The sequence below is a fragment of the Saccostrea cucullata genome, unplaced genomic scaffold (genome assembly GCF_032062105.1).
Source record: "Saccostrea cucullata isolate Sc308-1 unplaced genomic scaffold, CSIRO_AGI_Scuc_v1 ctg10565, whole genome shotgun sequence".
Lineage (NCBI taxonomy): Eukaryota > Metazoa > Mollusca > Bivalvia > Ostreida > Ostreidae > Saccostrea > Saccostrea cuccullata.
The window spans coordinates 1-22,125 of NW_026923936.1; the positions used below are offsets into that span (position 1 = coordinate 1).

A 22,125-nucleotide genomic window follows, 5' to 3' on the forward strand; every position below is an offset into this window, starting at 1 on the left:
TAGGTCGCAAAAATGTCTGACACTCTCCTTTTTTTATTTGGATGTTTAATAGAGAAAGACATTGATTGCAAACTATTTATTACTGACCGACAGAGGTATCACAGTGTTGGCCGGTATATCCATTTGCACATGCGCAATAGTATCCTGGGTAACCATAGTTGCGATAACACGTACCACCATGACGACATGGATATATATAGCAAGGATCAAAAGTCGTTGCCTCGTAGTAGCCTTTCAAAATACGTGTAAATGTTCATTTTTTTTTTCAACATAACCTCTTGATCTTAGATAAGAGTTTAAGACGTACAGTGTATGCAATACTCAAGAATGAGTTTAAAATACCTCAATGAATTTTGACAATGGAAATTGTATCTTATGAATTTTTATGATATCAAGTCCATAATTATTTGTGACAGAGTGATAAATTAGTATTAAAGTCTTACAGTTTGACCCGGTGTATCCGTTTGGACAAATACAGTAGTACTCAGGATAGCCATAGTTTCGTACAAAACACGTTCCACCGTTATAGCATTGATGTCTACTACAGGGGTCGTATGGGGTAGTTTCGTATTCCGTGGAATTGGCTGTTTTGCAAAATAAAAAAAAGATAAATAAAGTATGCTCCAATTTCCATTTGGTATGCTTATTACAAATAATCTCTTGTAACAAAGTAAAAAAGTATCAAACTAAACATTAACACTAATTTAGAGAACAGAGCAAAAATAGTTTTAAAGAACTTTATTCGGTTATAACCAATATTTGCCCCCCCCCATCAAACTTTGACAGAGAAATATTTAATTATGTTCTTAAAAAGGGGGATATAAGCTGACTTCAAAGCAATGAATATTTTCATGTGCAATGACGTCATATGTTTGAAATGACGTCACGAAAAGGACGTAAAATTGAAATGTCCATGATTTCTACAGAAAATTGTATATATTACGTCGATGAGTAAAAGTCACTGAGCGCAGGTCTGATCAGGCTCAATATTTTGATATAATATGTAGAATGATAATATCAATGAAATATGTAGATATTGTTCTTGCGCAAACTTGAACTCTATAAATTTTAAATCTAAAATTGTTGAAATTTTGTCCATTTTGTCCTCTTTCTAAAAAATGATAGAAAATCGGACTAGTTTGTGACGTCATCAATACAAAAATTCTCAATAAACTACTTTGAAACTATTATTTGTTCTGTTAATTTATATTTCATTTTAAGAATTTTTCAAAATTTGACTTTAGTGGGGGCAAAGATTTTCTTTATTGTCCTTATGCATATTTATGAATTCTTTCTACTGAGTTAATCTGTACCTCTGTACTTACTACAGTAGACTCCTGCATCCTCCGAGTGCCCACAATTATGCCTTCCCCAACCATTAGAACTACAGTAAGCTACGTCACTCTCATATCCATGGCAACCTAGATCATCTAGCCATATTGGGCCGCTCCCTTGTCCATAGTGGGCACTCTGGTAAGTTTGACTGAAGATACATTATTACGATTTCTTGTAAGTAAAGTTGAAATTAATTATCATTATATTTAGAATTGAGAACATGAAAAAAAAACCTGGAATTCAAGCATGTTTAAACCAAATATATACAGATAACTTATACATTAAAAAAAATGTCTACAATCAGCACTCTTATAATAAATTTTCTTACACCGAGGTTCTTCACATTACCTTGAGTGAGAATATCCCAACATCCTACAAATGACGTCACCATCTTGTTTATCAAAGCTGTCGTCACATATGGTACCCCATTGACCGTTATGAAGGATCTCTATGGTACCCTTCCATGGATACCCAGTATCAATAAGTCTTATTCCTAATATCGGTATAATAATATAAACATAAAATGTGCATTTATAAATGTCCAGCTTTTTTTTTTCAAAATAACATATAATTCATTTATATATATATATTTTTTTTCAAGTTTTGAATAATTTGAATTTGAATGCTTAAGGTCAAGATCTAGTAAATGGAAGGTGCCTACAGATTTTTCAAATTTAAGAAATTAATTTCTTTAATGATGCTTTATAATATTAGCTTGGTCAAAAAAGGTGTTTCGGGGCATAATTTGTAGAAAAACAAGATGAAAAACCATATTTTAAACTGTCATTTTCAATGAAAAATTAAGAAAACCAGTCATGAACATAGGCATTTTTTTTAATATTCGACAATGAAAATGTATTCAGATTGCCTACAGTCTCTCAGAAAACGGTTATTTGTATGTTCAAAGACTCTGCTTTAAAATAATATTAAATTTAAGATAGGTATCGGGACTACTTTTCATGTGATTTCAAATTGAATTCCATGAAAATATTTTATTTTCTACATAATACTATTAGAGCCGTAAAGTACGGGAAACAGAAAGTTGAAAGTGAATATGACGTCATAATGGATTTAGCACTGAAAAGTTATTCTAAAGTCATTTACTAGATCTTGACCTTAACTAAACTTGTAGATATTTTTTCTCAGTGAGTTGATCCAGAATCTGGAAATCCCCTTAAATACATCGTATTAAAAAATGTGGATTATGCTGCTTAAAGCATATTTCATTGTTCATTAAAAAAAATGACTGGATAAAACTTTCAATTGCTTAACAACAAAGTACATGTAAGGATATTGAAAGCCAACTGAGAGAAGTATGAGTATCAGTTTTCTTAATTTTCTCTTCCTTTTTTATGGTTTCAAGTTAAAATACCTTATGCATATGTAGTTGCGTTATTCTATAATGGTTGCAATGTAGCATTTGAATCCTTTTCCAGGTATCTTATTTCGTGTATTTCTCCGAATCAATATTAATAAATAGCAAAAATGCTCTTCACACAAATAAATTCTTGTCCAAGGGTTTTTCTGATAAGTGTATCGTTCTGTATATATTTTGACATAAAATCTAAGGAGCTAGGTTCCCTATCGGCATGAATTTGCTGTTAATTGATAAATTAACGTCCTCTGTCCTATTTCAAACATCAAGATAATGTCTTAATACTTTTCTCTCTTTAAGAGCTTAATTTATGTGAATCGGGATTTGTAGAATCACTTATTTCACTGAATTTTGTAGAAAAACAAGTGATTTCAGAATGAAACAACAGCTATGAAGTTCAAAAGGCTGAAATAACACAGATCGAGAGCAGCGCAAACGTAGACCCCCAAAAATATCAGAAGTGGGATAAGAAGCCATATAGGAGTATGCGTCCCCTGTCTACCAGTCACATCCGCCGTGATACCTTATGATCGGGATAACGGTGAATTCCGTTCATATGAAATATTTGGATCGAGATCATGAACAAGTTTTCAATATCAAAAGTTCGTAAAATAATACAAAATAGGAGCAGAGCGAACACGGACCTCCAAAACATTTCAGTGAGTTAAAAATAGCCTGACAATAAGTACTTAAAGGTACTTGGACACAGATTTGAATTTATTATTTTCTCTATAATATTACGACTGATACATTTTAATAGCATTTCACACAAAAATTAATTAAAAATCTTATTTCATATAAAAGATATTAAAATTTAAAATTTTTTGGCGGGTTTGAGTGACACATCCTTGCACTTTCACAAATCAATTTTACTCTTAATCCTTAGGAAAAGAGGCAATATCGTTGTGTATAAATGAAAAATATTAATACTATAATGCAGAAAATTCAGAGTAGACATGTTTGAAAGCAAAACAAACAATATATTGGCAGTCCGTGCAGTTGTGGTAAGCAGACTGTGACGACTGAACGCACCCGGTGAATTGTAAACATCAACAAAAACAGAACTCGTGCTCTGTTTACAAAAAACTGTGTACATAACACAAGTTTGCTCGATTTGCTCAACTCTATACGCAACTCTTAGTTCGGAATGACGATATTTGTGAATGAAATTTGCTTTCTAACATTTCTACTCCGAATAAAATTATTTTTCTGGATAAAAGTTTTAATATTTCTCATTGATACACAACAAGATTGCCACTTTTCCTAAGGATTAAAAATAAGGTTAAATTTGTGAAAGTGCAAGGATGAGTCAATTAAACCCGCCAAAAATTTGAAGTTTTAATAACTGAAATAAGATTTTTAATTAATTTTTGTGTGAAATGCTATTAAAATATATAATTCGTAATATTATAGAGAAAATATTGACTTCAAATCTGTGTCCAAGTTCCTTTAAAGCGTCAGTAACATTCGACTCATCGACAGATTTTTATTTGTTGACTAGGTAATTGTATCGACTATTAGAATCAAGAAACATTCGATCTTTTTGTCAATAGTTTTGCTCGTTTTAGAAAATGTGTTACCAGATAAACTATAATTAAACATTTATCTTTGTATGCATGAAAAAAAATAAAATTTAAGAAGATGAGGGGATAAGGCGGATGAAGTGCCTATAGTCCGACAGATAAGAAGTGGAAAATTTAGTCTCAATTATATATCCAAATTTTATTTGATATTTCATCTAATATTTAAGTATACTTAATGTAAAATCTACAATTTACAATAATCTTATAAAGACTGAAAATATTTGCCTATGTAAAAGCAGACACACACTAAAAACAACAAAAACGATCATTTTCTCATACTTTAACAAAATTTTTCGATATGTTGGTCTTCGCTCCATTTTTTTGAAAGATAATCCTAAAAGTGTGCAATAAAATATGCATTTTTGCTTTACAAAAACATGGAGCGAAGACCCACTATACCCTTAAAGTACACTTTTATGACAACGCATTCGCATCTTTCCGAGAAATACTGTAAGTACATTAGTAAAGGGTCATATCACAAACATGATTTAAATGCCAAAAGTCATCATGTAGCCATGTAGCATAGTGGTTAGCGCGTTAGTCTCAAAGCAAAATGATAATCATGCGACCGATTTTTATTGCTAGGGGTTCGAATCCCACGAATATCATCTTATATTTTTATAAAAGAAATTTTTTTGCGAGATTTTTTCTCTCAGAAAAGGTTTTTTCCTCATAATTTCATAAATTTTATTAATGAGAAGTTAATTTAAGTACTCAATTCACATATTGAATATGATTTATCAATATCCGACGCTATAGGCATTCTGCCCGCCTTGTTCCCCCATCTTCTTACCAAGGACATCACAGAACAGGTACAAGGCATTCGAACAGTAATGGTTTCTGTATTGTACGAAACAGTTGTCTATGTTTGTATCTGGGCAGTTCATATCCAGGGTCTGGTAGGGATAGTTTGGAAAAGAACTGTAAAATAAGTAAACGAAAACATCCTTTGAAAGAATAATTATACACAAATATCCAAATTTTCCAAAAAATTCTTTATACATGAATATATATATAGTGGCCAGTGCAGTTCAATTGTATTTAACAGATTTTCGAAAGCGCGTTTTTTGTTTTCTTTTAAAAAATAAAATACACGCACTCATGATCAGACTGAGATTGCAATCAATGTTTACTTTATTCGTCTTAATAAGGCACATTTTACCATCTTAAATATATTAAATAAAAACTTCCATATGCACAAGGTCCTACGATACATACTAAAAAAGATTTAGAGGATTGCTCAAGGACATTTCGAAGTAAAAAAAGAAATTTTACTTACACTTATATATTATATTACTCTATTTTGTCATAGTTTTGAAAATCAAGAAATATAGGCTTAATTTTCGGAAGTGTCCTCAGCAATGACAAAAAGTGGGAAACACAACACATGAAATATTGCGATGTTTGATGATTTTTTTTTTCACATTTTAGTAAATTTAAGTAAATCTTTTTTAAGAATTGATTTAATCACATGATTAAAAATATGAAATTATCGATACGTTTTTAGTATATGGGGGAAATCAAACGTTTTTATAAGTAAGAGTCCTGAATGCCTTAGATACTTTGACGTTATTCCACGCCTTAAGGTGAAACCTGTAATTAAACCCCATATAAAATATTAATTAACGCTAGAGGTACTGTGAATACTAAGCTCGCTAAATGATACCCCGCCTCCCATATAATTATATAATGGCAAAGTGCATGTTTTGCTCTGGGAAATGTGTCGGATCAAAAAGTAAACTAAAAGGTGCACAATGTCTTTCTGTAACAAAGAATCTGTGAAAGTATCATGAAATTTTATTCTGTGGTATAGGAGGAGTTGCAGATAAGAGAGGGGTACCCTTCAATATAATAGAGAGGATGGCAGGTCAATGTTTCGCTATGGGAAACCCGAAATATGCGTCCAATCAAAAGATAAAATAGGAGATGCCTACTGGCACTATGTAACAGACAATCTGTGAAAGTCTCATAAACTTTCATTCAGTGGTATATAAGGATTTGTGGATAAGAGATGGAGTACCCCAAAGCGTAATGGATGGACGTAGACAGACGGACGGACGGATATCCCGATCACTATATATACCCTTCCACTTCTCAAGCAGGAGTATATTAAGTTACCTGTTGTAATAGTGATAGTGATACCCTTTTGTCTGACAAAGTGCTTCATATGTCTGGTTATTTACTCCATCAGCACACACTTCAAGACTATTTACGTAAACTTTACCCTGCATTCCGTTTCCGAAACCGATGTACACACTGGAGTATCCTAGAGGTTAAGGAAGAAAATGTGACAAAAGTACATGTACTTTCCAGTGCATGAAATAGAATCAAGATGATTTAAATATTAAACTCCCGAAAGATAATTTGCTTCAAAGAGATACCTCATCTTCTTGTAATATTGCATTTTAGTTCATACTTTCAAACTAGCACTGTTTTAATTAAACATATTTCCCCATGAATTGAAGAATTTTTCATGAAACAATTTTTTTAAAAAAGGAACCTATTGATACGCCTAAAAAGCTGAAATTGCTTTTAAGATATTTTATCGTCGCTTCATACTACAATGCACGTAGTAGGCTATTTTTTAAAAACAGTTTTTAATAATAAATGTGTAGAAATACTAGTATCAATAAAGCAAAAATAATAAGATTATATTCATATCTGGGATAAATTCTTGAGAAATTTGATAAAGAATCCTGTGATTCTTCTAAAATTTTATTTATTTTGCAAAAAGTTTAAGTTGAATTGAATTACTGCTCAGTATGTTTAAGATGCTCACTGATTCCCAATTTTCTTGGTAATATTTTCATTTAGTATATATTTTCTAAAATATTCTCTTTTTAAAATTCTTGGTATAATTTGTGACAAAGGTGATAACTCTTGCGATTTCAATTGAACGTTTGACGTGACGTCAAATTTAACGTCAAAAATAAAGCGTCAAAATGACGAGTAAAACGATCCCGATGTATATCAATCATAAAAGAAAAATGGGATATGAGGCTTGGCTGTGATTATGAGTACTATACTCAGTCATTAAGTATTTTTTTTAATTAACCGGATTTAAAAACTCCGTAAAAACGCAAGACGTAAAATACCATCTCTTAAGTTTATTTCATTTCATATACAATAAATTGTATTCTTGATTAAAGCGCAGTATTTTTTTCCTGAAAATTTTATTTTACATTGCCAAAATTCTCATCATGTTCAATTGGCTATATAACATTCCGATTAATTGTCTTTATTATAACTTGTGCATTTACGATATAAGTATTGTTTTTTCTTCTTTAATTAAATAAAACAACAATAAACAAACAAAAAACTTTTTACAATTTAAAATCGATGTTGTTCTCAGACCCTTACTGATCAAAGAGGAACAACTCTGAATATGTAGGAGATGTTTGTTTTCTTCCCTTTATTCACGGTTTTCCGCATAGACAGAATCAAATACATTTACAGCAAGACCTGATAAATCCGAGAATTGAATACTATAGACCTCAAACACACAATGTAAGTATAGAATTGAAAAGAATTGTTTACTAGTACTGAAATTATCTGAATTTATGAATATCCTTTTGCAGCAAATCGCTTGACTTTCTGTCACTGTCAACAATGTTGGCTCGCATTTCCTCGAATCAAAACAAAACGTAGCCTATAAGATTTTTAAAAATATCAAAGTGCGATTAGATATAAACTAAAATAGATGAAGAGTTAAATGTTTGATATTTTGAAAATAATGTGGACGAATACGGAATTTTCATTTTAACTTTAGAGGCAACGATATTGAAAGAATGCGTACAATATCGTGAGGGGTGTACATGCATGCAAATGAAGATGTATCCCCACGGCCACATACTGTCTCGTTTGAAATAATGACATGAAATAAACTATAATTATTCCATTTATATCACAGGAGAGTTGAACATACACCATTTTGCATAACGCATACATATATGATCTAAACACTAAAATCCTTCAGTGATTTTTCCTGATACATATAAAACAAGCAGTCTATATTTATTCTGCATTCATGAATTTAAAAACTAATTAATGCATACCTCCGGGATTCAAATGACGAAACACTTGTATATTTGCACTGTGAACGACGTTTCGTCAAACGCTAATGGTCTGCGACGCAAAAAAAATGAAGGGGTGGGGTTGGTAGGGGTATTCAAAAATTGCCTAAAAATCTACATTTAAATACCTTCACATATGAGAACTTTTAAATATGTAAGTTAATATATTTTTGAAGCAAAAAAAAAAATATTCCAATTTGATTTTTTTAAAATGTGTATTTGTAGATTCATAGCAAAGTGATCGACCCCCGTCTGAAAGACGCGCGGGAACGTGATTTATTGAGAAAGGGGGAGGGGATAATTTTCCGCTATTAAATCAAAACTGGTCGTACAAAAATTATACAAAAAATTATGAAGATTATTTTTACTACCAGCTACCTAAAGAAAGTTTTTTACCAAAATTAAACGACAGGTTTTTTCACAAAAAAATTTTGAATTTGAAAAATACACAATTTTCAAGGCTTAGATAATTCATAGTTTTCAAGGTCTTTAAAAATTGTTTTGATGATAATTATATCAAAAAGATGACTATGTTTTTGTGTTAAATGGTTAAAGGAATAAGTCCATGAAATTTGACAGTTACATCTAACCTGGCTTTTTTTAAAATCAAGGTTTAAGTAGTTCATTGATTAAAAATTTTCTCTCCTTGTAAACCACTAAAGGGGGGTAACTTTTGGAATTTCCTGTCCAAAAACCACTCGAACGATTTTGTCCAAAATGTGCATACATGCAGTAGATATAGTCCTGTACTAAATATACAACAATAACGAAAATTAAACGACAGGAATTTTTTGGGGTAGGTGTGTTGTACATCCTTAAAACAATGAAAATCAGGAGTAAGGCAAAAAGGGCCTCTGACACATCAGAGGTGGGATCAGGTGCCATGGAGGAGTAGGCACCCCCGGTGTGTTCCTGCTCTTCATCGAAAAAATAGAACATTTTGTGAACAATTCAGTATGTAAAAAAAGCCCAACAATTGGTATGCAGTGTCTGTCAGCATCGACATGGCAGATTGTGTTGTCTTACAAGGTCATCGTAGCAGCCATAAAACTTGCGAAATGATATATGAACGTTTATTTCTATGGAAAAAAGCTTCAAAATTAGGCATTTCAAGGTTTATTTTCTGTGAAACGTCCAGGAATGAACCTAATGTGTGACCTCGCTCATTTCGAATTCACAGTAATATATCAAGTCAACACATACTTAGTAAGTAGTTATTGTGATTTGAAATAAAACGTCGTCGAATATCTTAAAATCGTGTTGGACGCTACTGCAGGTATTTAATGTTTTTTTAATTTGTATGGTTCAGAATAAATTCTGTCTAATTTTAAAAGGCAAGAATCTACATACCTATGGTTACATATTCTGAAGTAACTGTTGTTGGCTGTGTGGATGTGTCTTCTGTAAAAGAAATATTTTTAAAAAATTGTCTTTAAGTACACAAATTGTCTAGACTAACAATGTGTTCCTTTGTATAGTGAAACCTTGCAACATTATCCTATTAGTTTTACTTTCATATTTTTACTTCTATCACCTTTTTTCGAAAAATATATGATTTTCATGTTATATATAAGTCCTTTTTAAAAAGTATATATAAAAGTTCTGAACTTCACTATAATATTCTATGTTTTATTTCATATTATTGACTTTTCTTGCAATTGAAAACTTCTTTTGGTTATATCATAGCAGAAATAGAGGTCTAGTATAAGATAATAAAAGAAGCTTTAAAGTATAGACTTAAGAGAAATAACCCACCTTCATATGATGTCATTCACAATTACAAGTAACTTGTTTAGCATTTACCATGACAATAAAGGTAGACAACACTTGAGCAGTAATTATATAAGAATTCCTTATTGCAGCTGGAAAGGTAATCGGAGTAGCAACTAATGTTGACGGTTCTGTAAGGACCACGTGGTGTTACACTGTAAACAGTGAAAATCATTATTTTAAAATTACACTATCTTAATAGTTATTACTTTCTAAATATACATTAAAAATAAAATTAATCAGTATTGTGGATTTTACAAGCAATGTTTCTCGAAAATTTAAGAATGAAAATTAAAAGCAAAGAAAGCCAAACATGATAAAATGTTCACATTTATGAATACTTGCATTAAAAGAAACAGAAATGATATTAAATTTACTACATACAGTATAAATGTAGTAGTAATTTAATCACCATAATTCTAGAAATCTCTGCTTTTTGATCAAAATAGTTAAATAAATACGTATAAGAGGGTCGTTTTATAAATAAGGCAACGATTATGTGAGAAACTTGATATCTTGAAATCCAGATTTCAAGTTAGAAATATGTAGAGCGCTTACAGTTACTGTTCAACACTAGACGGCAGTGTTGCTACGGACTCATAAACAATACACCAGTTCCATAAGAGGTTAAGATTTTATAGAGGTCATCTGAGCACAGTATAAATTTCGAGATTTAAAACTAAAAGTCGAATATATTGGATATGGGGTAACCCATATTTTTCCTTATTATTACCAGAAAAGGGAATAACAGTAAGGTATTTCAAAGTTATTTCTTTGTTTAGAGTCCACCTTTATTCTAAAGCCTTTTTATCCGGAACAACACAAACCAAGAGCATAAAAAAATACACAGCATTTTAAGCTCAATCTTAAAATTTCTCATTATCACCATTTGAGAATTCTCCTCGCATTGAAACTAAGTTAACCTTCTAGTTTAATGAAGAAAAAGATCCAACTCTTAAAATAAAAAGGAATGACCATCCCAAAAGATCATTGATTGATTGATTGAGTGTTATTTTAAGTCCTATTCGAGATTTTTACTCATGTAGAAACTACACCATATACTGTCGAAGGGTCTCAAAGAGCTACATGTAAGTTCACTGTCCTTATATCATTTAATGATGTGTCCTTCTCTTTCCCATCTCATACATCAAAGTAAAGTAGAGACTTAGTACGTTCATTTCATATGATATGTTTTCTTTTTGAAAATCAATGTATTGGAAACCAGGCTTTAGAAAATGTAATGTTCTTAAATTCTGCAGAAAATGCCGTATTTGACTATTTTCAGCAAAGAATTAAAATATGAACAAAGCATACGATAAAAAAAAAATGTTTTTGATCTTCAGAAACCTATCTCCATTTTGTGATTGCATTTTTTAGATCAGAGGTTATGCTTTCTTTGAAATAATGAAAAAAATACTTCAACATTAGGCCATTTTAAAAGTAATTTGAAAGGTATGGGGAAAATGACGCTTTTATGACGTCATAATGCATTGACTGGAAATTTGAGTCATATTTAATAGATACATTGTCATCAACAGTCCAAGTAATAAATACTGCATTTTCAACCTAAACTGAGCAGTTTTTATTTCTAAGAAATTCTTAGGGCCAGAAAAGGCTCTTGTTCTTTTTATATTTACTTGGCATTATAAGGTTTTAAGGTCTCATTAATAGGACCTGAACGTTCCTAAACGATGACATTTTAAAGGTTTATATTTGTCAATTTTCATTTGTAATTGTTTTAAATTTCATAACCTCTAAATCAATCCCTCTGCGGAAGCAAAACATAGAAAAATAGGAATGGTCTAACAAAAACAGAAATATTATCATCGTATTTAAAAAACAGAGCTTGAATCACGTCTTTAGTCATGAGATCAGGTATTACATGTAAAGTAACCAAAAAGAAGGATCATCGATGATATGGAGGAAATAAGTTTAATAGTTTTTTTTCCTATAAGTGAAATCAAGCTACTGTTTCCTGCTTCATTTCGTTTGTCTTAAAACATTGCTGCAAAGAAGCACAGAGATGTGAAAGAAATTTCCAGGAATGTTTACATTGTACATAGCTTATTCATTCTCCGCATTCGCTAAATCTAGATTATTATTATTATTCCAGATTTTTTAGTAAACAATCAAAAGAAGATTTCACAATTTTATGTACGTCATGGAGTGTTTTATTCATCGGTATCGTTTGTGTTACCATAAAAATGAGCATTTTCAGTTGTTTTTTTTAATTAGATAATGGATACTGTACAACAATTTGTTTAGGTCTGTATTAAGATTAACAGAAATTATTTCGACGAATAAAAATTATAAAGAACCTGCTCCTTGCTAATGTTGCTCCTTGTTATTTTTTAGATTGATCTTTGCATTATTTATTAAACGACCATTTTGTATATTTTCAAGAAAGATCTTATCATGTTCACCTTGTGAAGGAAGTAGAATAAGGATATCCTTTAGCGCGACATAACACCTCCCCGTAACGGTAATTAAACGTTGCGCTGCAAACTTCCTGTCCATCAATAAAAATACGACCATAGGATCCATAGTCGATCCGTACATCCACAGCGTCTATTGAAAAAAAAATCATACATTTCATAAGCACCAGACTTTTTAACCTGTCTCGCTTTAAAACTTTTAAGAGGACCGACCGGGGTTTTCATTGCGCAATACTTCGCACATCATAGTAAAATAGTGCGTATTTATTCTTTTAAAGTCATTTTTTTCACAAAATAAATAAAATTTACTAAAATTAAGAAATCATAGGTTAAAAAAACTAATTACAATTTAATAATTATAACTGTTTTTAAAGCGAGTTTTTAAAAGATAGGTAGAATGACAACGTAAAAATGTGTTTGTGAATTTAGGATACACTGAAGTTCTTTAAAATGGGTCATTAAGAATGGAATGTTATAAAGTTAAATTATACAATATAAGCTCTTAAAATATAAAATAGATAATATTGAGAATCTCACAATATCAATTATCCATATGTATACGAGTGGCGTTCAATAAATAATGTCACCAGGGCTCGGAAAGAACAAAAAACGCTTTTGTATGAGTTTTTTTTTTTTTTTGATTTAACTAAGATATTCTTTTTTAATTAAAACACATGTCCGTAACATATTTATTTAATTTCTAATTGTTTTTAGAACACAGTTTTTAGTATGACTCTTTGTATACTGGAAAATTGCAGATTCTATGATATGCTTTATTTGTTTTTTCTTTCTGAAAGGTGTTTTCCTAAGTTTGGGAAATGAAACATGTCAAAGATTTAAAGATCTGGCGAATATTGTTGATGTGACAAAACATTAACTTTCTGTTTACCCCAAAACTCCTTTACTCTTTATGGCCTGTGGGTTTGGACACTGTCAGGAAGAAATTTAACGTAATGAATTCCTCAATTTTTTTCCCTTCCTCTCGTACACCTTTCAATTTTTTGGCAAATATCTTGCTTACTAGACTCCTCCAGAAATTGAACTGCCTCCCTATATATGAATTTGAACAACAAGACCGCTAATATTTAAGAAAATAGCGTATAAAACTGTTTTTATGTTCTTGCAAATTTTTGCTCTTCTTAGGCCTTTGCAGTTTTGTCAAGTACATCTTATTCTAAATTTGTTTTAAGGGTTTAACGCAAAATGGATTCAAGTTGCATGATCTGTTTGAATTTCAGAAAAACGTGGATAAGAACAATTTTTGATTTTTTAAAAATAATTGTTTAGATTTTCTACATGCTCTCGTTTTCACTCATTTTTAAAAATATAGGGGGACCTTTGAGTATTTAATCTTTTTAACAATCAAATTTTTCTTTAAAACAGTGTGAACTACCCCCAAAATGATGTCTATCAAATTTGCTATGTAACTTAAAGTCAATAAAACATAATCAGTGATAATTTGTTGAATTATTGCTAATATACATTGGTTGTTGTATGTCCTTCTTGACAAGGACGGTACCCAGTTTTGATGCCCATTATATAATTTTTGTTAATTGAAATCCGCCTGCTCATGTGTCTATGAAACAGACATTGGTTGCTGTATATTTCACATATTTCAGTTAATATATTTTTGGGGAAATTAACAAGTTTAACAGCAGTTTGAAAGACGCGTTCAATTTTACTCTAGTTTACTGATTCTTGACTATTCATTTTTAATGCAGTGTCTTGAGTAGCCCTTGTTTTCCACCTTCCCACAATGAAATTATGCGATAAAAAGTGGTCACATAAACTGTTATCAATTCATTAAAAATTTAATAATTAGAGAAAGTCAAGCTTAATGTCATATGATTTGTATGTTGTATGACATCGAGCTGATGACATTATTTATTGAACGCCCCTCGTAAAACTGAAAAAAGCTGCTTATTTTGACATTTTCAGATCCCCCAAGCCTGTGGAAACCAAACGGTAGAATTTTGTGTTTCTTATATATAATGTATAATATAACATTACTCATCACATATTGTAATTTGAGCTAAAAGGCTATGGTAGTTTTTGCATAACTTGCTTTGAGAACCTAAAAATTGGCCCTTTCCCATATTATCCTATAGCTATATAGCGTACCCGTATTTTGAGACGGTCCCAAAAATTTCAATAGGTGACATATCCCCTGCGAAATGATCAAGAATAATTCTTGAACTTTGAAGAAAAGTTCATGAATTATATTCTTGAATCAGCTCATGAATTGTTCATGAAGATCCCATAAAGTTAAAATTGGACACTCATGATTTCATGGATTTTATTCATGAAAACCAAGTTCAAGAATATTCAAGAATTATTTGTTGTTCATGAACAAACTTGGATTTTTAAATTGCCTGCAAAATGATCAAGAATAATTCTTGAACTTTCAAGAAAACTTCATGAATTATATTCTTGAACTTTCAAGAAAACTTCATGAATGATATTAATAGGTTCAATGCATTTTCATGAACTATTCATGAATAATTTGTAAAAGTTATTTAGGAATGTTCATGAACTATTCATGAATGTTCTTGCTTTTTGTAAACAAAAATGTAATAAATTATGCAAAATGAAAAACTGTAAAAGAAAATATTTTAATAGCATCTTGAAAGATTTCACAGAATTTTTGTTTTCCAATCATGGTAACAAAATCTTTGTTCAAGTAAACAACTCTGATTAGTGATATCGATAATAAAAAAAATATGTAGTTCATTCCTAGTAAAATTATGAAAAATTTTAATTCAAACGCGACACTTTGCAGAATCCTTAACCTTACTTGGTCAAGAGGGGTGTGGGTTCCTTATTCAGCGTATTTCAAAGTGTATGCTTAAAATGGAATGGTTTTTAATCCAAGTCTCACTGTCTGGCAGAAAAGTGTGTTCAGCAATTAGGGCATCAGCTAAAAGGGCTTTCAAGGATTTTGAGAAGAGGTGGTCAAATAAAAAAAAATTTCATCACTTGGATACTTTGATCGATTACGATTCATATTTTCATTCCTTTCTTTTGTTTTTCTTCAAGATCCTGGATTTTTTTTCTTTTGGCAGCCAGAGTTTTTTTAATCTTCTGATCTCAGCTCATCAACATTATCTGTGAACTGCTTTTCTTTTCCCTACAAGAACAAAGATTTTCTGAAAATGCTCATAAATGTGAAAACTTAACACTTAATTTTTTTTTTTTTGCAAATTTTATTCTGCATCATAGGCACTGCCATATTTTAAAGCATTCCGAGCGGGAGTTTAGCCTGTTTCCCTTGCCCGCCATGTTCAAGATGTTATAGGTGAACAGGATGAATTTTTCAATCTTTAATTATTAAATGTAACGTAATTTGGTTGGATCTTTACTCATAACACAGTTTGACAAAATTTTCATTAAAAAAAGACATAACTGAACACTTACAAATAGACAGTAACATCTTGACAAATATCTCACAGATTCAGCGATTGCCTCCATTTTTTTGTAACTCACCATTAATATCTGCAGTTATGAAGTAAATTTATCCTCTGGATATTCCTTCTTCGTATTCTGTTATTTTCTTCAAAGGTTGACAAAGAATGACTAGATCTACGCTAATAATCCTCCCACTCTACCGATTAACTTTCCAACGTCTCGAGCGTTTCAAAGTTTGCGCCTTTTAAAAAGTGTCATGCAGAGCTAATTAAGAAACAGTTTCAAATTGCCAAGATTGTTGTTAAACAAAAAATAACAAACACTTTCTGAATGATTTTTCACTGAAATTAATTTTTTTAAATTAATATAAGTTATATCATTTATTGAATTGGATTTTTTTACATTATACCTGTAGAGCCACAGTTTCGTATTTTCAAGTATGGCCGCCTCCATATCAAGAGGACAACAAATAAATCTTGGGAACCACTCGCCCTCAAACAGAGTACCCTGAGCTATGTATAGGTATATAGTGTATAGGAGAATAGACTACAAAATACGAATGTGGGTCATGCCATAGATACTTAACAACCATGCAGCCTGTGCTGTATCATTTACACACGATGGACAGAAAAATGTGACTTGATAACTGCATCAAAGTATAAAACGTTTGACCCAAGAATAGTACGGACAAGAGATATGATTTTTTTAGCTGTAAATAAATCTATGATACGTTTTTACGAAGATTATGAAATTTTTCCTAGACTGTGAGTCTGTTTCATTTTCTTACAACTTGTTAAAATTTTGACAAATAGAGAAAATTCGGCCGAACAAAGTTGTGTCTTGAAAAATGAGATAATTTAAAGCACAATATTAATATAGCTGGCCATTTTAAATGATGAAGAAACATAGGTAATTCAATATGAGAAAAAAATGCTGTCAATATTGATGCAGTGTTCTTTAAATTACGATCATAATTTAATTACAATCTCCCTTCTAGACAGTACATAACAGAGTTTTATTATCTTGAAGAATCTAAGTTACCGATTCGGAGAGTAGAAAATAGTAATTTTAACCTCTTATGTTTTCCTACTTGTCTCTGATCCAATACTTTCAAAATCAAAACAAAAGCATGTCATTAATTAAATCAGGGGTTTGTTCAACAATTGCATCTGCATGCAAAAGTTGTATAATGGGAGTAATGAGTGTTTTCTGGCGATCGTTTGTGACAATTATTTTTACATTTTTAGTCTTCATGAAAATTCATGAACATTCATTACCTTGAACTATTAAGTTTTTTTCTTTAAACTGAAAATTAACAATATTCATATTTGTTCATCATTTGTTCATGAACTATGAATTATGAATGTTTTCATGAATTTTATTCAGGAACAACTTTTATGAACCTGTTAAGAATCCTTTAAGAACCATTCATGAACAATTATGAACAACTCATAAAGGTTCTTAAAATCATGAATATCATTTCGCAGGGGATGGTGCAAATAAAAACGTTTCTTTTTTATATAGATTTTACACATTAAAACCCTAGTCGGCTCCCTTAAATTAATATTTTTCTTGTCATATTCTTCAGTCTCTTTATCATGAAGATCATGATACCAAATCAAGATCGGTAATAAAATTTATTTAAGATAAATCCCCTTAAATTGTACCAGAAGACGTTTTATTTCAAATGAATTATAAGTTTGCTTTAGAAGAAAATTCCATGCTGTTGATATTTTTATCAAACTTTTAATTTTAAATGATTAAACATTATGTACATAATATCAACATTTTAAGTGATTTCTGGGAAATAGTAATCAACAAAACAAAAACAAAAAAAAATCTATCGTAATTAACACCAGACAGTTAGAGTACATAATAACTATAATTAACTATATTATAGGCATTGTGTTGGTTATTATAATATCACAGCTCTACGCACTTTATAAACTCACATGGTTTGTCTCACAAATTAAGGCCACATTATTCTTGCAATTAAATCTAACATAATCGAACTTTAGCACTAGAAAAAAAACTAATAATGTACATTCCTAATTATGCACGTGGATTCAATTTTTGCGTAATTTTAATTTGCGAGAAGCACCACCCGCAAAATCATAAAAAATTTTGATCAAAGAGGATACTTCTGCAAAATGACTTATCATGGCTTTGTTGTTCTCAAAAAAGATTTTTAAAGACATTTTCTATATATTTCTACGTAAAATTCTGGCCCACTCCACCCCTTGTGCAACTCCTTATACTTAGGTGTTATGATATAAAACAATCTACGGTATGTTATGAAGCTTTCAGATAAGTTTCATTTCTTCTTGTCCAGTGGTTCTTGGGAGGAAGATTTTAAAATGATGCCACAAAATCTTCACGAATGCTTTATTATTTTGAAAAAGGGCGAAGCACTTCCCGTTAACAAACTTAGACCCCTTTTGTGGCAAGTTTGGTTGTTTAAATTGGCCCAGTGACTTTGACGAGAAGTTGAAAATGTGAAAAGTTTACAGATACAGATCACAGTCGGATGCTGTGCACTCTTTTATCAGAAAAGCTCACGTGAGTCTACGGCTCGGGTAAGCTAAAAAGTGTAATAAAACTCCCTAAATAATAAAAAAAAATAAGCAGACTTTAAAATAGAAAAATGCAGCTCATAGACTACTGAAATATTCCTTTCAGTTGGTCATTTCTTGAAAAAGTTGTTGACAAATTTCTTTCAACTACATTTTCAGTGATTTTCAGTGGCTTTTTCTTTTTTTCTGTCATCTGAATGATACAACATCATCCCGTGTTAAATTATTTTCATGCATAAAAAATGTCAATAAGGCCACCCTCTTCCGACTCAGGTTTAAAAAATGGACCAGTGTTATATACGTACATATAGGAGAAAAGAAATAGTTGCAAGGATAAGAAAATTCATAGATAAAAAAAAATCCCTAAAGGTTTTTAAAAAAATATTGAATCGGGTCATTTAAAGCCAGTTGATTGGGAGAAGCAATTGTTAATGGCCCAATGCACTGTACATGTAAATAGCTGTCCCTTTTTCCACGTAAAACACCTAAAATTGCTTTGGAGATATTTTATACAGGTATTATTCATTAAAGGTAACTTAGTACAAAAGCAATGAATTTATTAAGGAATACATACATACATGTATATACATTTTAATTGGACAAAGAACATTCTTATTAAAAATTAATAACCAAAAAAAAAATAATGAAATGGTAATTAAGACATAGTGAGAGAGAGAAAGAGAGAGAATAGATTACAAACCAATTGAATAGTCTGCTGAGGTCCATGATTTTTTATACGATTGAGTGGTTTCTGTGGTTGAAGAACCTAAAACTGAATAAAAAATATTTAACTCACTTGTTTCACTTGTGTAATTTTTATCCCCAAAGTGGAAAACTTAAGTTAAAATTCTTTAAAAAAAAAATGATAAAAAGAGAAAGTTTCCCTACAATATTTGCAAAGGTGAAAGAGAAATTGGCAATCAACAAAACATAAAATAAGATAAAGATAAAATAAAAGAAATTAAAAATTATATAGTGCTTGTCTCGCTATGCTAGTAACAGTTTTAAGATTTAGATATCTTACCGAAGCAGTTTATATACAAAACATTGGAACAAGGACCTCGCTCTCGAAAGTAACATTCATAAATGTACGCAGAAGAACACTGGATTTCATAGGTGTTGTTGTAGTTTCTCGAGTAAACACTGAAATGCCAAATTTTAATATTCAATTTCTGTAAGCATTTTCAATCTTGTACAGGGTATGTGCATTGCACGCTAGGTTGTGAATTTTTATGAATCTTGGTACCCAAAATTTCCTTTTTAAAACAATTAAAAGTTTTTAATCTTACAAAACATTTACATACCGTATATACTCGCCTATAAGTCGGTATTTTGGGAGTTAAATATCAATCTTAAACTCTATGTCCGACTTACAGGCGAGTCATAAAGAGATATTTTTCTGGAGGCTGAAATTTAGTATTTTATTTGTATTTCCGACTATTATCAAAGAAAATGTCTTGATATAATGTATTAAAATTCATGTATTCTTAGATTATACATAAAAAGTACACAATTTTACATATTTTAATTTTTTTTGTATTTTAAGTGAGCATTGCCTTTTTGTTTAATAATTTAAGATTAAATATCAGTGTCATTTCGAAGAATAATAATTGAAACCAGGTTTAAACATCAATTTATTTACTTGTCACCTGATTTTGGCAAAAAATTGTACCGACTTATAAGCGGGTCAATAGCAAATCCCACCAAAATAACGTCAAAAAATACAACCGACTTATAGGCGGACCGACTTATAGGCGAGTATATACGGCATTTAAAAATACATTATATAAAATACATTATATAAAATTTTGCGAACAGTTGGAACCAAAATCAATTTCTTCAACATTGTTTTGTAGACAAGTGTAAATGGAACATTTTCCGTCCCAACTGAACACCTTACACTTTTCAGTCAAAATGTGTATTCCCTATGACATTTTCTTAGCTTAGAGAAATAGACAAAGTCTAAACCAATTTTCTTAGCAAAAGTATTCTTAAAAGCGTAAAAATGTAGAGACATTGATTATAAATACTTCGACCTAAACATGCTATATATGTCTGCATTTACGTAATATATTTAGATCCTTAATTTCCAAAACTTAAGGAACAATAATCGGTCGCTGTATAACTCTGCTAGATCTTTTCTGATACCCAAGAATTTGTGCCACTTTCTAAAATTGAGTTGGTTACTACCCTTAAGGAAATCGTTCATCTTAAGTTGTGTTAGTACATGTAACGTGTAAAGGCTTCATTTTAATTTTTCGTACGACTGCATTACGTTCTATTGCATACCGGTCTTGTAGAGTAGCCCCCCTAAAAAAAAAAACTTTTCCCCCGGCAAACTGGCTCTAAAATAGGAATTCCCCAACGGACAACCGGCTCTAGAGTAAGATTTCCCCTACGGAAATCCCAATCCACAGTCAATTCCCGGGGGAAAATCCTACTCTCTGTAATAGTTATAGAGTGCAATTTCCCCCAGATCCAATCTCCCCCCCCCCCCCAATAAAATATAATTTTATTCTTTAAAGGGGAGAAGGGCGTCACACTGCTACAAGACAATGTCCCTTCTTTAAAAAGGTGACTAAATGTATTGAACATAGGTACAGCATATATTAAGATTGAAAATTAAAATTTTAAATATCATTTTTTTTTGTCAACAACCGTCTTTTTTTTTTTAGATCAGATAAATCGGTAAATAGGTTTCCTCTGCGTCTGGTGTTTTCTGTTTGCTTTAGTCATCAGAATGAAATTTACCTAATGTCATTGTGCACTTTTTATCTAACATTTGGATCTTGTACATATTTAGGGTTTCCAAGAGCAAAACATGCACTTAGCTGTTATTATTATATGGGGGGCACTGAGCTATCATTTAGTGAGCTCAGTGCTCACAGTACCTCTAGTCATTATAAAATTAAGGGAAGATGATACAAACAAAAATGGATGCCTGTATTGGTGAATATTTTGGGGCTTATTTTGGTTGCAAATGCTATAGATAATACTAAAAATATTAAACATTCAAAACTCTCTAAGATTCCACAACACGACACAACACCATTCTTAATAATCTTTACAATTTTTGTCCCTTTGAATCTAATTACGGTCAAAATTTTGAGTTCAAAATTAAACTTTACTTGGTAAAACCTACTTAAATATATATAAACATGACTTGAGTTGTTATTATCAAGATTTTTTTTAATCAAAAGTATGTTTGTATCATTTCTTAATCTCTTAATACTAGCCTTTCCTCTATAAAAAAGTATGGTTAATTAAATGAATTAAGTAGTACCTATTGTATGAGTTTAAGGAATATCCTTTTGATCGACAAAGAGCTTCCCCAGTCCAGTAGGTCACGCCTGTATAGCATATCTCATGTAAATCATATATGGAAACTCGGCCATGGGTTTCGTATTCGAATCTCACATTATATGAATGACCTAATGATTGGAAAAAAATAATGATACATGTCACTGGTTGCAAAAAGTGTCCCATCAAACGTGTTAGAACTATGAATTCATGTTATTCAAAAGACTTTTGTTTAAATCTAGACTTTTAGAATTTTTGTTGTTTCCAAATATCTTC

At 30.9% G+C, this 22,125-nt stretch overlaps 1 protein-coding gene across 1 annotated transcript; it reads right to left on the reverse strand.

Moving 5' to 3' along the window:
• Positions 1 to 87: 87 nt before the first annotated feature.
• LOC134265297 (neurotrypsin-like) lies at positions 88 to 21,916 on the reverse strand (the record flags this gene model as incomplete). The annotated part of the gene is made up of 12 exons (XM_062747532.1): positions 21,833 to 21,916; positions 19,574 to 19,692; positions 19,250 to 19,315; positions 12,560 to 12,704; positions 10,170 to 10,291; positions 9,717 to 9,767; positions 6,412 to 6,559; positions 5,087 to 5,214; positions 1,684 to 1,828; positions 1,326 to 1,483; positions 444 to 584; positions 88 to 231 (listed from the first exon to the last, which is right to left on the reverse strand). Coding segments are annotated over exons 7-12 (829 nt in total), but the record flags the coding sequence as incomplete, so codon positions are not given.
• Between the last annotated feature and the right edge of the window lie 209 nt (positions 21,917 to 22,125).